This window comes from Neodiprion fabricii, chromosome 3 (genome assembly GCF_021155785.1).
Source record: "Neodiprion fabricii isolate iyNeoFabr1 chromosome 3, iyNeoFabr1.1, whole genome shotgun sequence".
In the NCBI taxonomy this organism is placed as follows: domain Eukaryota; kingdom Metazoa; phylum Arthropoda; class Insecta; order Hymenoptera; family Diprionidae; genus Neodiprion; species Neodiprion fabricii.
In genome coordinates, this window is record NC_060241.1 from 34,653,823 (window position 1) to 34,669,667 (window position 15,845).

Consider the following 15,845-nt stretch of genomic DNA (forward strand, 5'->3'; position numbering starts at 1 on the left):
ATAATAAATGAATGAAATTGTGGACAAACACTGGCAGAGATGTCCAGTTATTTTAATTCCGCAAATTCAGTTTGCATTGCTCTTGCAGATGTGTAAGTATAATCGACACATGCCGAGTATTAAGATATGAAAGTTCCAGATCTTTCGTGGCATGCCGGCTGTTGCTACCAAACAAGTCCTCACACTACAGTGCCGTTCTCATGCACCGTACACATATAAGGACGTATATCTATGTACACGGTACGGCATTACCCAACGAATTTAAATGGTATTTCATTTGTGACGAATTATGGTGCTCGGTTACAGGAAAACACTAGATTGTCTTGAACCCATTAGTTCGCTGACCGGAATACATATTCAATTGTACTGTGCAATTGAATAGCTGTAATAAATAATACACTCAATTAGATTTATTGAGTAGGTGCAATAAATAATACGTTGAATTAGATTTATTAAATTTATCAGAGACGTGTTAGTTATTTACAAACTCAGCCAAATCAAGGCTAGAAACCCTCCAGGGACGTAGACTTCGTTATATCCAGAACGAATCGATTGAGAAAAAAAAGTGGAGCCGTGTACTAAACCTGTATTGTGCAGGCTTCTACAGTCTGTCCGTGCCTACCTGACCAGTCCGATCGAGTTTCTCATGCCCTTTTCTCAATGAGAAATACTTAATTCGCCTATGATAAGATATTGCGTAAAAATTTTTAGAGGAACACGTTCGCCAAAAAGTTAATTGTTTTGTGCACGTTGGGATTTTCCACCATTTTGAACTGCTTGAGGAAGCGAAACAAAGTTTACATACATCGATATACGTATGCATATGAGATACGCATATATGTATATGCATAAGAACTATATGTATACGTAAATAAGACTAGTGTTGCATTGCACGTACCAGGAAGGAACAACAGTGGCGTATACGATAAAAGTGCATATGATGCAGATAGCGCCGCACGGCCTGATGATAGACGCTACGTGGCGCTGCATTATGAATTCAAATAAATGCCGGACTCGGAAAGTAAAGTGCATAATTCCACCAAAATTTATTAGCAACGGCCAACAGTTCAGTCACAAGTCGCACATGTTCGTTCTGTTTCAACGAAGTTCTCTACTGTGAGGTAACAAAGCATCCCGGCAATTAATCCACCGGGTTAATCATCCTGAAGACATTTTACCATGAAGTATTATTTTTGTGAAAGTGAAAACATCGTATTGAAAGCGAAATGTTACTTGATTAGAAACCTACTGGTCAAATTAAAAGGAAAGAGATAATTGTTACAAGTAAGTATTAGCACATTTAAGTTAAATCTTCATTCAGTATTTTACTAGATACTGCATATTCTGTTTCTCATTATTTTCCCGGTTAAACTTGTTGCAGTAGGAAATGTTAATCATTCGGTACAGTGTGTTAATTAAATCGTATCACCTGTATAACTTATAAGTAGCCCTAGTGAAAAATTACGGTGTAAATGATATGCGCACATCAGGTTTGACCATAGGTACGCGTTAAGGCACCAATCTGTGACAGTAGGAATAAATTACAACCGTTGAAGCATTACTAGGTAACTACTTGACAGTATATCCGCATTTATGATAAGAATTTTAGATAGAATACCAAATAAGTGGGACACGCCAAAAGGTAAACCTTGCCTTTTTGATACTACGAAGATTTATAAGGACACGTTTGTCCGAAGGTACTCGCGATCGCCTTAAATACACGCCGTGTAACTCAAACCACAGCATTTATAATTTAAAACGCCCCGCACAGTGTCATAGATTTGTATTATTTTGCTGTGCAGTATATGTCGAAGAAATTCGCAACGTAGTTTTTTATTAAAAGAAGCTTACGGAAATGCAAATGAAAGGTCTGTTCACATCATCAATCATTCTGCTTCTTGTTGTCCCAGGATATTTCGCATCCTTGCCAAATTCAGCGATCAAGGAACTTCGCAAAAAATATGATGGATACGGAGATGATTGGATCTTCATGCCAGATGGAAATGGTCAACCACAAGTTGCCGTTCTGAAGGGATATGTGCCAGAGACTCGTGGTTTTTTCGACGAGGATCGAATTACCTACTTCCTGCATACACGGTATTCGAGAACCAATGAGATAGAGTCGCACAGCAGTGATCTGGAGAATTTTTACTTTTGAACCGAAAGCAATAGGCCAGTACAGGTTTAATACGAAATATCTGAAATATGTAATATCATTTTCAGAGAGGGTCCCAAAAACGGTACGAAAATTAAAATAAATGATAAGGAAGCGTTAAACAAGTCAGGATTTTCTCCGTCGCGTCCAACAAAGTTCATCACTCATGGTTGGAAATCTAGTGCGTTTAGTGCTGGTTTTCGAGATATGAAAGACGGTAAGTTATGTACACTTTTTTTCCACCAAAACATTTACTTTTGAGACTGGTGTCGCAAATTGGCCACATTTCAACATTTTCATCTTCCGTTTGGTGTTCCATTCCCTAAATTACTCTCATCTTTTACGTCCGCTTTCCAGTGTTTGCTAAACGACAAGACAGAATTACAGAAAAGCTATAAGAACTATTTTCGTTAATATAATCACTGGTAGATTTCTAACGTAATATTTGGACATAATTTCTAAAGCGTGGTTGGCTCAGGGTGAGTACAACGTCTTCCTGGTTGATTGGGAGCCGCTGGCTGCTAGCACGTTTTATCTAGGACCGATGGCGAACACCGGAAGAGTGGGAAAAGACGCGGCCACGTTTATTGACTTCTTGGTCCACGCGACTGGGATGAAAACAGAGGACGTTCATTTCATTGGTAAGTTGACGGTGTGAAAAACTTCAAGCAATTTAAGATTTTTGGCGTTGATGAAATATTGACAAATGTAAGGACATTCCCTGGGAGCGCACGTTGCCGGAAACACAGGACATCAAACAACTTCTGGTCTTCTCGGTCGCATAACAGGATTGGATCCCGCATTGCCGGGTATTCACATATTCTCAACTTTAGAAACTCGATTGGACCCGTCTGACGCTAAGTTTGTTGACATCATTCATTCCTGCGGTGGAGTTTTGGGCTACTTCCAGCCCTTAGGTCATGCAGACTTCTATCCAAATGGAGGAACTGCGGTGCAGCCCGGATGTTGCTGCATTCCAGAGCTGTTGGGTGAGGCAATTAGTAGTGATTTAGATGGAAAATTTCCGGAATAAAACTAACGATGTAAAAATTATGGATTTCAGAGGCCTGCAGCCACGGAAGATCTTACGAATATTTTATCGAGAGTATAATTATAAAAAACGGGTTTCCGGCCACAAGATGTTCCGACTGGGACCATTACATGGGGAAAAAATGCTCTGATTCTGATGTCGCGTACATGGGAGCTCACACCGATCCTTCTACGAATGGCTCTTACTTTTTGCAAACTAGACACGAGAAGCCTTATGGTTATGCTGCGGAGGTCACTCAAAATGAAGTTTGATCCATAGTTGCGCGAAGCATCCCAAAACTAATGCTTGTCTAGTCTGGACGGAGTATAACATGTAACACAGTAACAAATGCATCGTTTTAAATGTTATACCTATTTCACGTAATGCATTTTTTTGCTGCAAATTTCATGCGCGTGTGCAATGTGATTGTAATCAATAAATATCGCTAAACTATAAGGTGATCAGAGAAAATTATTAATGAAAACTTCGTCACTATGTAAATTAACGTTTTCTTATAATTTTTTATTATTATTTTTCTCTCGCGTTTCTTTTTTGTTTATCAATAATCGATACATTTCCCACAATATTCTTACATTACTGTACAACAAACGAATGCACCATTTTTCATGCTTCAATATTAATTCACAAAATTCACAAGATCGACTTACGGATTACATTATCGACGTGAACAATTCAAGAAATTTTTGATTTTAATAAATAATAGTTACAATACTCAACAGATACGTAAGGTACAATATATTACAAGCTAAAGAGGATCGAGGGTAATCACTTTAATCAAATGTCGTTATAGACAATCACTAATGTTCTGTTATTTGACATGTAAGCGAAAAATCTTTTGTAAGTATTTCTTGACAGAAACTAACATACTTTAATGAAACGAAACTATAGCAACTTTTTTACAGAGGAATGAGAAAGAAAAGAAATATTATATAGGCTTGTAGAGTAGAGTTGTAACGTATTTTTTGCGATAACGATGGGTGGCCGAAAGAACCATCACACTGTCTTTGATGCTCAAGGCATAAAGGTGATTCAACATAACGTGGTTTGGCTCAGGTAGAAGCGTTGGTTCACACTGAAAGGTATAATTTAGGAAAGAATAAATATGCGTAAGTGAAAAAAGAAAACTTACTAAAATTTTATGCGTATTAAAGGCTAGATGTTAATACTGACAGACATGGGAGTGTCCTTGTTCAAAATAACTTGCAATAAGTGTGGTGGCAAGACTGGAGGGCCAGCAACTTTTTCCCAAGGCTTATTTGGCGGAATCTCTTGACTGTATTCTGTCTGAGCACTGCTAATTATTCCTTCGCTGTCTTTTGCTAGCGCTTGGAAGACCTCGAAATCTGATTGTTTCACTGAGACAAGGTTATTCTTTGATCCCAAACCGTTGTCAACGATTTTCTGTAATTTTTAAATTAACAGAATAGAACACAAGAATGAAACAGGTATTATATAATATCAACAAGGCTATTTTGCAATATTAGGAAGAGTCAATACATATAAATCAATTCACAGCTGTTTCCAAACAACTCTCCTAATATCTATTCCACCGACAAACTGGCCTTAGTTGAGGATAATTTGTAGCCTTCGTGTTATGAAAGTAGTAATTTTTATTCCAACTATCAGCTCTTGATATATATTGATATTAAAATTGATTTGTCTTCCAACTCACCAATCCTGGATCATGTCTCCATTCCCCATCTACATAGAATTTGTATTGATGTTCACCCTCGGGCAAATCGATGATCGTCACAAAATCTCCGTGGCTTTTAACCATTGGTAATGTTTTCCATTCCGTGAAAGTACCACTGATATATACTTGTTTACCACCTCCTTCCCATTTGAACACAGTCGGTAATACTTTGCTATCGGAAACTTTGGTTCCCTCAGATACTGTATTTGAACGAGGACGCCCAGGTCCAAAGTTGTCCCCATCTCCTGGACCAGCCTGTTCAATACTTAGCGGTTCATTGCCCATACCAAATTGGTATCACGATTATACATGGCATGTGTATCTTTATTCAACTTGTTGAGTTTTATGTTTGGTCAGGACACAAAGAAATACTAATTTTATATTCTTTTACAGACTGAAAAGCAAGTATTACATAGAAGCAGAATAAACGTAGTTAATTTGCTAGAAGGAATTTAACACTGAGGTGAGGCCGTGAAAGTGGAATCTATTTGAGTTTTACTTTGTTATTAAAGTTCATAACTATGATATTCAAAAAAAGCTGTTCATAATCATAAAATTTAATCAAAATCAAAGATCCGTGCGCAGTAATAAGTGTAGTTTTCAAGTAACTATTTGTCAAATGATAAAATTATTAATCACACCTTTGTGTAATAAGGCTCTTCCTCGTCGTGAGACGATTGAAAGACTAGCTTTTGACTTGGCTTTTTGTCAAAAATAAAAGCTTGTCCATCTTTTCCAGGGGAGGAAGGTGGATGATCCTTGCCATGTCTGTGATGACTTTCTCGTACTACGCTACTACTATGATGTCCAGGAACATGGCTGCCTGCGTTACCCATCCTTGAGCTTTGATCCCTAGATAAAAGGTTAATTCAGATTCATGGAATATCTAATTAGTACATAAGCTAACTGTTTAGGTTGGCTAAAAGACCTAAAAGTACAATGATGTCATTAGCAATCAAGGAATTACGAAGAATTAATCATAACATCGAGATGGATGTAGTTTCTAACGATATGAAAATTTGTCACGTTTGTTTACCAACGAAATCGTTATCTGCTTATTCATTACATACCTTAGATAATAGCGTTTCGGCTAACAAAATTTCATCGAACTTGATACATGCTTTAGTTTTTTTATTTAATTTTATTTTATCACAGGTAGAATAAACGTTACAGCAGCAAAAATTACCAAAATTAGGTTTTAATTACTTGAGGATATCAGCTGTTGCGTGACAAAAAAGCAGCCCTTGAGCAAGATTGATATACTTGGTGATGAGGTTACCTCGATCAGACCAATGGCGCCTGATTGGTTACCTCGACTGACGTCGTTGTAATTTGCTTCGAAACATTCAACACTTCTACCGTCATTTTGCAGTTTGTAGAAAAGTTCTGTTTCATAAGGTTTTGCGTCAGTATGAAACTTTAAAATTGTGAATTCAGGCAATTGCCTTTTTCTTTAACGTCTATCTACTTACCGTGAATAAGTAGAGAGCCATCTCTGTTTGCAGGAAACTAGACGTCTAGGTCATCTGGCAGAATATTTTGGAACTATTCACATCTTAGTCGTGAGAAGGATGAGTGAACTCCCGAGAACATTTATTATTAGCAGTGCTTAACAGTCTTTGGGAGGGGGTTGGTCGCTTACTGGTAAAAAATTTTGTCAAAAATCACCATCGGCGCTGGGATTTCGCCCCTAGTTGACATAGCCTTCAAAATCGGATCATCCGTAATTTTGTAAACAAAACTAATTTTATGCCGACAATTGCCTGCATGATTGAAGACCGTGATCAGAGTCGTTGAAACCATGGACGATTTTTCGAAAGCTGAACTGCGCAAGGCTGGTTCTGATGACGATCTTTGGAGAATATTCGAGAACGATATTGATATCGAAGCCATCGTTGCGGAATATGTAAGTTGCGCAATCTTATGGGTCTGAAAAGATACATCGACCAAAGAATTGTTGAAGACGACAAGACATGTGGATCATTTTGAAGTGTGTAGAAAAGCATGGTTAGCCTAGGTCACAAACCGTGGCCTAGGTCAACACAGTGTTCTGTATTCACTGACTTGCTCATTGGCTTATAATGTGAATTCTTGTGTTTTTTTTTTTTTTCATTATTGGACACCGGCAATGACGTAATTTGAATAACAGCAGAAAAATTCTGGAAAAGAAAGAAAGAATCCATGCAATCAAATACCTCCAAGGATCTTTATTCAATGTATTATTTAACTCAACAACATCGGTTTATGCGTTGCACTAAGATAACGATGTTTTCTTCTTTTTTTTTTTTAGAATAGTTGGTTCCCAGATCCAGTGGTTGGCTGGACTGATGAATTTTGCATCTCCGAGGCGTTGAGTTTGTGTGTATGGAAAGAAATTCCAGAAAATGATATTGAAGGACACTTGGTAAGATTTGTAAATCTTTGGTTCTCAGATGACAAGATTGAACCAGAAGAAATTAACATTATTATCAGAAATGTACTTCTCATGTTTCCACTTGGCACATGTAATGAATTACTGCTCAAAAATGTGTTCGATTCAGCGATCGAAACAGCACAGATTCCTACGGCCGTTGAGGCTGACAAACATGTAATTAAAGATCCTGTTGTGGATGATCTTGATTGTGACGTCAAAGCCAATGTTTTTGCTTTTCACAACTGGCTAAAAGAGAATTTAATTCTTTTAAAATCCACTGATAACGATATGCATAGTTCTGCCAGTTACAAGCTCAGGACTGTACTTGGATTCTTTGCTCTAATACTGATGCAACTGATAGTCAGGAAAGAGTCGCACGTCAAAGAATACTTTCCCTATAAAGCTTGGAAAATATTTGATTGCTTGTTTCCCGACATCAACCTCACTGTTGCTTTAGTCGCACCTTCGGCAAATTGCTTAAAATTGGCGTCAGATGCTCTGAATAAGAATCGCAAGAATAAGGCTCGTAATCTATTTCATTTATTAATATTTGAGTACACAAAAACTATGATTGAAGGTGGTGAATCTGAATCTGCTCTATTTGCCAAACAAATTCTTCAGAATGGGTGTCTTAAATTCATGGAAGGCAATGGAATTGGATTAGTGACCATGTTTCTTGATGTCAAGTTACTATACAAAAATATTGAGGAAAAACAATTGCTTTCATTTATCGCCAACAGTGAACAGGATACGGAGAGTTGCGAGCGGCTGATTAATTTTTTGGATATCTACATGCAGCAAGAGAAACCTCAGTACTCGTGGAAATGGGCGAGAATATTGTTTGAAGATATTTTTCGTCATTTGAACATTCGTGAGAATCAATCTTTTTGTTCTAAGCTTGCATCATTACTCATCAAGAAAAGACCTGGTATATTTCAACATAAAGATCTGAAAACTGATAACCCTTACGCCAGTTCATCGGTCAAGTGGGCAAAATACGCTACTAGAAAGTTGATAAAACTAAATAATCAATATTCGCAAACTTGAGGTAGCTTGATCATCAACTCATTGAAAGCAAAACAAATTCAAAATCAAATGTACTGAAATTGATGACTATATCCCTATGTAGAGAACTTTCGACCAAGTCTGTTATCAAACATTTTGTTTGTTAAATGACGGACCAAATTTTATAAAAAGACAAATTAGGACATCCAACTTCTACAGAAATTTCAGAAATTGCAAGGTTCGAAACAGTCTATCCTTTCTTGATATGTAAAATTTACTATTTTAAATAATATTGGTGCTCCTCTGTGATATTTGTAAATTTTAACCCTTTGTGATACTGCCATTGTAAAAAAATTTGTCAGAGAAATAATTAACTTCACATCTCTAATTTAATAAACAAGGCTGCTTCCTTTGCAGGGCCACTGAACTAATCTGGAGTACAGTAAATCTAAATAACCGTGTTTAAACTAACATGTAGACTAAGGATAAACCCAACCGAGGTTTTGGAAGCGTAAGATAAGAAAGAGAACTGCCGACAATGCTTGCAGTCGATAATGCAACATCCACTAGGAAGTTAGGAAACTGCATGGAAACTGACCGTATCCTTCGCAGCTCCCAGATCGATGATCGTATTGGCCGATTCTTCTGTAATACTGTTGCGATTGGTTAATACTTTTTGTAAATCCAGATCAACTGTCGTACAATCGAGACGCTGCTGGGTACTGTATGTTGGCGTTTGCGTTGCTTCCTCACGTGATGTATACATATACTATACGTTCTTTCTTATCGACTTCTGTCGGCGAGACATCTGGTGGAAACATGTGAACAAAATGTACAAATTACAGGTATATGTTTCGGACTGGGGGTAGAGTAGTGAATCATATATATTCGAATGCTTCTAAAATCGCGCCAAACGTTAGTCAGGGAATCACCTGTCCGCACGCCTTTTTTCTACTTGTTTAGCTGTCTTTACAAGTTCGTCAGTATAATCCCCACAGCTTCTTTCATTTTGTGTTCATATCTCGAGTGTTTACTTGTTAAACCATGTCTGCTGGTTCAAAATCTACATTTAAAATGTCAGAAGAGGAAACGGTAGACTTGCCGGAAGAACTGGAAATAGAGTTTAAATGGTCAGACGAAATCTGTATGACTAAAGGGCAGAGACGGTGTGTTTGGTTAAAAATTCCAGAGAGTGATGTCAGAGGACACTTGGTAAACTTTGCAAATTTTTGGTTTACGACAGAGAGTATTAGACCAAAAGAAATTCTTACCGTAATCAGAAACGTTCTACTGTTGATTCCAGTTGGAAAAACAAATAAATTACTACTTCAAGATGTGCTTGATTTGGCAGTTGAAAAAGCGAAGACCCCGCCAGCTGTGGAGACTGGGAAGATTGTACTTAAAGAACCCACTGTTCATCGTCTTGGTCCTAAAGACAAAGCAGCTGTTCTCTCTTTCCATAATTGGATAAAACAACATTTACTCCGCTTAAATGCAGCTGATAAGGAGACCCTTAAGACTGCAGGCTATAACTTTGAATATAAAGTGGCCAGTGAAAGACTCAGAACCGTTTTTGGCTTTTGTGCTCTGATACTGATGCGATTAATGGTTAAGAAGGATTCACAAATAAGAAAGTGTTTTCCTAACTATGTGACAAAAACTTTTCATAGTTTGTTTCCTAAGGTTGGGCTCACAGTTGCTATTGTAGCACCTTCGCCAAAGTGCATGGAATTGGTATCAGCCACTGTGTCACATGATTCTCCTACCAGGGCAAAGGCTGTTAATGTTATGTATTTATTAATGATTCAATACATAAAATCCTCAAATAAAGATGAAAAATCAGCTCAACGTACCAGACGAATTTTAGAGGAAGGATGTCTTAACATTCTGGAAGAAAACGGAATGGGACTATTGCAGATGTTCCAAGGTGTTAAGAAAATTTACAGTAATGTTGAGGAGAGACAATTGCTTTCATTGATACCTGAGAATAAAAGGGATACTAAAAGCAGCAAAATTCTGATGAAATTCTTGGATACATCTTTCCAGCAAGGCAAAAAGCAGTACTCATGGAAATGGGCGAGAATATTCTCCCCTGGTGATTTCATTTATATGAATATTCGTAGAAACTTGTCTCTTTGTTCGAAGTTTGCTGCGCTTCAAATTGAGAAAAATCCTTCTATATTTGAGCATGAAAGTTTGAAAACTGGAAATGTTTTTGCTCAGCCATCGCTGAAATGGGCTAAATCTGCCAGGATTAAGTTACAAGAACTAGATAAAGCGCTGGCGCAAGGTCATCATCCGAATAATCATGATTGAGAAATGTATAATCTATACATATATGCACTCAGAGATCCATCTCCATGCGACCTAATATTATCATTAGTATGTGCTTTGAGATGTTTTGGGAAATCGATTTGAGTGTAAAATATGATTTCAAAAGGCGATCAATACCATAGGAGTTGATTATTTTTCTGATTTTTTGATATGTAATTTCATAGTAGTGTGTCGGTGGTGCCTAAATTCTAAATTTTGTAACTATTGACCTTTAAAAATTTAGAATTGTGATGTCAAATGTTAATACTGCTTTGAAGAAATGCTGCATCAACGTAGATTTGAAAATACACAGTGGAAACTGGTCACTATTTTGCAACTTGACAATGACTTTCAAGGAGTTAATTTTACTAAATAAGTTCAAAGCTGCAAGAACTTGGTTCCTCAAAAATGTATTACATCAATGTGACGAAGTTTAACCTTATTTAAATATCCTCTTCTTGAATCCTCATCATGTACCATATAGAAGAGATTACGAACCAATAACGTCACGTGTTTATATTGTAATCTAAATTTAATTTAGTAATTGGAGACATTTAATTTAGTATCATTTTAATATACGCTTGGTTTGATAGCTGATAAATAAGTTCGTTTATTTTTAACATATATGTTTGATATTTTCCAACTTGATATGTAACCTTACTTTTTCAATTTGATTTAATTTTCAAAACCGATTCAATTGATGCAAATAAATGAATAACTTTTCAGTTATATTTATGGATCGATAATGGTATGGCAATATTTTTCGCCATGGTGCAATTGTGCAAACCCTGTTCCTTTTGGGTTATAAAATCCGGCTTCAAGTATGACTAAAAGACGGTACCTTGAGTCCCAGTGACTATAAATTAGATGCCGGAATAATTCGGGGATTGAATGAACGTCTTTTTTCCCCTTGCATAATATTTATTTCCGTTTTTTAATATGTACTTCTAAACGATGTTTCGAACCAATTGGAAGTATATAGATTCCATCATCACCGAGTGTCAGTGAACCGGCATCAATTCTTGAACGTCCTAGACAGCGTATCGTGGAATTCAACGACATCGGACAGAGCGGCGTGACGTAACTGCGCGAAAGATCGATTTAGGGCAACTGCGCATTCTCCATACGGGTCCAGGGCCGAGCGGCTTGAAATCTGAAAGCGACGTTACTCGCCGCTGAGCTAGCGGACGGATCGTTTCGTGCGTGGGATTAGCACCGATTGCTTATCGTGTCTCAAGTGTCATTTCCAGGTGCATCACAAATACCGATCGTGATCAAACTTGCCAATTTGATTAAAGAGGTGCGTTGGTGTTTATATGTAAATTTATGTGAATCTCTTGTGATAACTCGTAGCGTGTCGTTGTCAAGTTTCGTAGAAATATAGATACAAAAAAGTTGAGAAGAATTTAATGAAAGAAACAAATAAAGACAAAAGATAATCGACAAGAAATTATTGCCAGGAATATCCATGCAGGTTTTCGTTTTGATATTCCACATGTCTTACGATTTTTTCTCTTCGAAGGCAAACGCATCTCCAATATCTATAAATATCATGTCTGAACTCTTTGTGGCAGACATTCGCGTAGGTTCATTTTTTCTCAAATTCTTTCAGTTAAATTGAATTACAGTAAAATCAGTTATTTCCTGTTGATCAATTAATTCACAACGTGATTAAGTGTGGAGGTCCGACCTCAGCCGGGTCGTTATAACTTCATGTAGCTACCGGAGCTATTCCAGCGATTCTAAATCCTCGGATTAAATCTAGTAGAGTTGGTATCTTTTATGACAAATAATCCCAGTTGTAAATTGCGTTTCTTCGACCAGTTTATCGAGCGTCGTTGACACTCATTTTACGTGGTATATAAACAAGCTATGGAAGCGTTTGTGCTCGCTGTCCGTTGCAAAGCCGAGCGGGGGAGGGATATAATTGCTGTATCTTCCTCTGAAAGAAGTGATTTTTTAAAGCAGGATATGAGTCATAAATGTAGCACCGAATCGGGACGAGACGAGACGAGAGACAAGACAAGAGAAGAGAAGACGAGACGAAACGAGGGCGAGGCGAAGTGAAGCGAGGCGTCGCTCTTGGATCTAGACTTTGAGGGCGGAACGCCTTGGCAAGGGGTGCGTTCGGCGCAGCGGCGCACGCGATCAATAAACCCTGCCTCCAGCCCGAGCCGAGGCTCGCGTTAGTATTTTCTACCGATTGTAATCAACCGCACACGTGCATGCACGAAGCCGAAAGCTGGGAGTTGAAATGGAAAACGAAATTGAAATTATTCGCCAGCCGTTGGCGCGCGTTCTGCGCTGCACGCGATCGTCCAACTTCTACCAGAGTCAGAGAGGCCGAAGTCTGCGGCTGACGCGATCCGCAATAATAATTTCCAGGATGAACTCGACGGTGCGGCGGTGCGACGGACCAAGCATCAATGCATCATGATAATGATTACAACTTTGCTCTCGTTTCCGAGGCAAGCGGCTCTATCAGACCTCCGCTCACACGCCAATGCGAGAACTGCATCTCACCCTCGCGCTCTTCACGCATCTGTCCATCCTGCCCATCTTTCAATGTCTGTATGGGTATACCCGTATCCGCGTATATAGGATTCATTTTCACTCTGCTGGATGGGCGGCGAAGGGTGGGAAGGGGCGCCAGGGGCAAGTCTTAAATGAAAACGCAGATGCGGCCTTTTCACGTTCGACCAGACGTCGATGGTCTGTGTTATATATAGATATAGAGATTTTTAAGCCTCGAGAGTAAACTATAGACAAAAGGATGTTCCCCGAGCGAAATTGTATTTCAGGTACAAAACTGCGCTTAGCGTAATGGGTATTCCTCGCAATATTTATCACTTGTCAAAAATGAGTTGAAATTTAAAATCAGATCGGATCGTAGTATATATACATATATGTATAACTACTCGCAGGTTGAAAATCGTACTGGTGCTGATAGGTACTTGTTTAATTATGTGCGATCAGGTGGTGTTGATCCTGTTCAACGTTCTCTTCAGGATGTGGTGTGATCCGCCTGGCGGGCGCAGGGCCCCGTTAGCCCTGCTAATAACAGCGATGATGGCGTTTACGAATGGTAAGTTGGCAAAATATATGTGTTAAATTTCTTGTATCGAACAGTAGTGCAAAGTTTGAAACGAGATGATTCCGAAACCCGTACAAAATTTGGAATATGCTCATCACAGACGTGATTCAACCGCTATGTTATATATGAAATCCAAGAAGCTGTTTTCACTCCCACGGCGAGGTTCCTGCAGGCAGGGTTCGGTGAGAACTTGCTTACCACGAAATGATGCGAACGTGCATGGAGTCGATAAAACGCCTATTGACGAATACATCGCTCTGTCTTCTAATACCTACAGCTACGGTATAGCGCTTGAGATTTTTCGCAGCGACTCAAGGTGAGAATACGGGGGTCAAATCCCTCGGTGAGAACGACCGTGCGTCTCTTGTCCAGATCGCCGAACATGCCGTGGTATAAAAAGAAACCCGAGACTCCTACATCCGACGCATTTTTCCAAGGCTCGTTTAAACTCGAGCATTAAATACTTATTAGGAACCTGATACATTTTCGGTACGCGGATGTTTCTTTCCCGAGGAGGAATGAATCTCTCCTACCTAATCGCTGCTTATCTATCAGTGCACGTGTGAGGTAACTTGGTGGCTGGTTTTGTTGTGCCTAAGCACACACGGGAATGTATAATGTACGAGAAAAATTAACACCGTTGAACCGGGTCGAGGAACTTCTTCTTCCTAATGCTAAATATAGAACGCGCCAATCAAATTCCACGCGTTTATTGTTCCGGGCTATATAGGCTGCGCACTCGAACTCTTCTTTCTATTCAAGGTTCAGACGAATAAAGATCTTCACGGTATAACAGGCAGTGTGGCTCCTCTACACCTTCCGTCTATACAACGATACATTACAGTAATTAAAGCAGTAGAAAGTCTCCGAAGAACTTTAGGCGCCGGGCGTTACAAGTTCACGCGTGTTGTGTTATTATGTCTATCATAAGTGATAATGAACGACGAGAATCGGCTCGATATTCCTCGAGCATATTTACATACATGTATGAAACTGCAAAGAAGCCACAGTGAGGTCTTTCATGAATGATATACTGCAGTTAAAGTTTTATCTTACCCTGCAACGACTTCATCGTATCATGCTTGACCGTAAAAACAATTTCAAGTATCTTTTTCCAACTATGCATGTATCAAATACGTACGTATTATACTAGCAGTGGTTTTACGATGACTTCATATTTATGCATATAGTAGGTGTATAGAACATTGAGAAACCGCGTCTCTGTAACCTTGACGTGTTTCTCTCCTACGCGATAAAGGCGAGAGGGATTGCAGATTGAATGGGAATTGACCGTTTCTAGCACATTTGTCATAATTATACACATGTACGGTGAAATTTTGTATCTCGTGCCGAAATAAAGAAAGATAATTGACGAGTCAGCTAAACGAATGTCGTGTATACACGGCCTAAATAAAGGATTTTTTTAACAACAAAAATAAGCATGGAACGAAAGCTCCTGTTGCGGTAAAAATTTCAGAAAGTGACGCTTTTGCTTTTTGTTATTCGCTTTTCACGAAAACTCACCAAAAGTTTCTCTTTTACCGTATAATTAGGCCATGAAAAAGATAGCTGGCACCTCTAACTACGGCTTTTACATGCGATATTGTGCGTTTATTACACGTGTGACACGCGAGTCGTCAGAGACAGTCGCAACAGATTAATAACAATCGCTCATCCGTGGTGCAATTAAGTTAAACTGTGAAACACACACGTGAACGTTGCGATTTGTAATCTATCCGCTCCTGCCTAAACTACATCATATTGAAGTTAGGAACGTTATCTTAACGAATCGTGTTGATAAAAAACTGTCATTTCGCAATTTTGGAATTGTTTAAAATTCAGTAGATCGTATGATAAAACAAAACACAATCATGTTGCGAAATCTTAGTTGCGAAATCTTAGTTGCTTGAAAATCATTGTAAAATTATGAAAATAGTGATATTGTCCCGATGTTTAGTTACGATAACCTTACTAACTTCAATTTCGTTAAAACTGCTCAACTAGTGCAAGTCAGAATCAAGCCTAGAGAATTTTCATCCGTGTTATCTTAATAGAATATGACGTACCGGTACAAAGGCGGAACTTTTATTGAACATCCTATCATCTACTTACACCTATAAC

The 15,845-nt window shown here is 38.5% G+C and overlaps 3 protein-coding genes across 28 annotated transcripts in view; 2 read left to right on the forward strand and 1 right to left on the reverse strand.

The window, feature by feature from the left end:
• Positions 1–64: 64 nt before the first annotated feature.
• LOC124178175 (pancreatic triacylglycerol lipase-like) lies at positions 65–4,022 on the forward strand. 6 transcript variants are annotated; one of them, XM_046561388.1, is made up of 7 exons: positions 836–1,021; positions 1,108–1,284; positions 1,911–2,097; positions 2,224–2,372; positions 2,620–2,796; positions 2,869–3,144; positions 3,219–4,022. In XM_046561388.1, the coding sequence occupies exons 3-7, from the start codon at positions 1,991–1,993 to the stop codon at positions 3,455–3,457; spliced, it is 948 nt and encodes a 315-aa protein (XP_046417344.1). In that variant the 5' UTR covers positions 836–1,021; positions 1,108–1,284; positions 1,911–1,990; the 3' UTR covers positions 3,458–4,022. The 6 variants fall into 6 exon arrangements, with proteins under 6 accessions (XP_046417341.1, XP_046417344.1, XP_046417343.1 ...); XM_046561385.1 differs by lacking the exons at positions 836–1,021; positions 1,108–1,284 and adding an exon at positions 65–240; XM_046561387.1 differs by having other exon boundaries at positions 836–1,284.
• Positions 3,687–6,498, reverse strand: LOC124178178 (5'-AMP-activated protein kinase subunit beta-1). Of its 7 annotated transcripts, none has more exons than XM_046561396.1 (6): positions 6,372–6,498; positions 6,179–6,285; positions 5,541–5,751; positions 4,879–5,154; positions 4,377–4,607; positions 3,687–4,278 (listed from the first exon to the last, which is right to left on the reverse strand). In XM_046561396.1, exons 3-6 carry the CDS (start codon positions 5,733–5,735, stop codon positions 4,132–4,134), a joined length of 849 nt encoding a protein of 282 aa, XP_046417352.1. In that variant the 5' UTR covers positions 5,736–5,751; positions 6,179–6,285; positions 6,372–6,498; the 3' UTR covers positions 3,687–4,131. The 7 variants fall into 7 exon arrangements, with proteins under 7 accessions (XP_046417352.1, XP_046417349.1, XP_046417350.1 ...); XM_046561393.1 differs by having other exon boundaries at positions 6,106–6,285; XM_046561394.1 differs by having other exon boundaries at positions 6,086–6,285.
• Positions 6,499–11,503: 5,005 nt separating this feature from the next.
• The window catches only part of LOC124178172 (Down syndrome cell adhesion molecule-like protein Dscam2), a 70,180-nt gene continuing 65,838 nt past the window's right edge, over positions 11,504–15,845 (forward strand). For 6 of the 15 annotated variants that reach the window (XM_046561377.1, XM_046561365.1, XM_046561375.1 and 3 more), the window contains exons 1-2: positions 11,517–11,930; positions 13,607–13,715. In XM_046561377.1, coding sequence (XP_046417333.1) covers positions 13,640–13,715 — 76 coding nt within the window. In that variant the 5' untranslated portion in view covers positions 11,517–11,930; positions 13,607–13,639. Of the gene's footprint in view, positions 11,931–13,606; positions 13,716–15,845 lie in introns of all 15 variants that reach the window. The other 9 variants (XM_046561367.1, XM_046561372.1, XM_046561371.1 and 6 more) reach the window with 5 other exon arrangements.

Excerpts from the sequence above, each read along its gene's own strand:
- LOC124178175 (XM_046561383.1), top strand. The coding sequence starts at position 1,856 with ATGCAAATGAAAGGTCTGTTCACATCATCAATCATTCTGCTTCTTGTT. Across the intron at positions 2,373-2,619 it reads TTTTCGAGATATGAAAGACG|CGTGGTTGGCTCAGGGTGAG; the intron begins GTAAGTTATGTA and ends TAATTTCTAAAG. Across the intron at positions 2,797-2,868 it reads AGAGGACGTTCATTTCATTG|GACATTCCCTGGGAGCGCAC; the intron begins GTAAGTTGACGG and ends GACAAATGTAAG.
- LOC124178178 (XM_046561396.1), bottom strand. The coding sequence starts at position 5,735 with ATGGGTAACGCAGGCAGCCATGTTCCTGGACATCATAGTAGTAGCGTA. Across the intron at positions 5,155-5,540 it reads AAGAGCCTTATTACACAAAG|GCTGGTCCAGGAGATGGGGA; the intron begins GTGTGATTAATA and ends AGTATTGAACAG. Across the intron at positions 4,608-4,878 it reads GGAGACATGATCCAGGATTG|AAAATCGTTGACAACGGTTT; the intron begins GTGAGTTGGAAG and ends TAAAAATTACAG.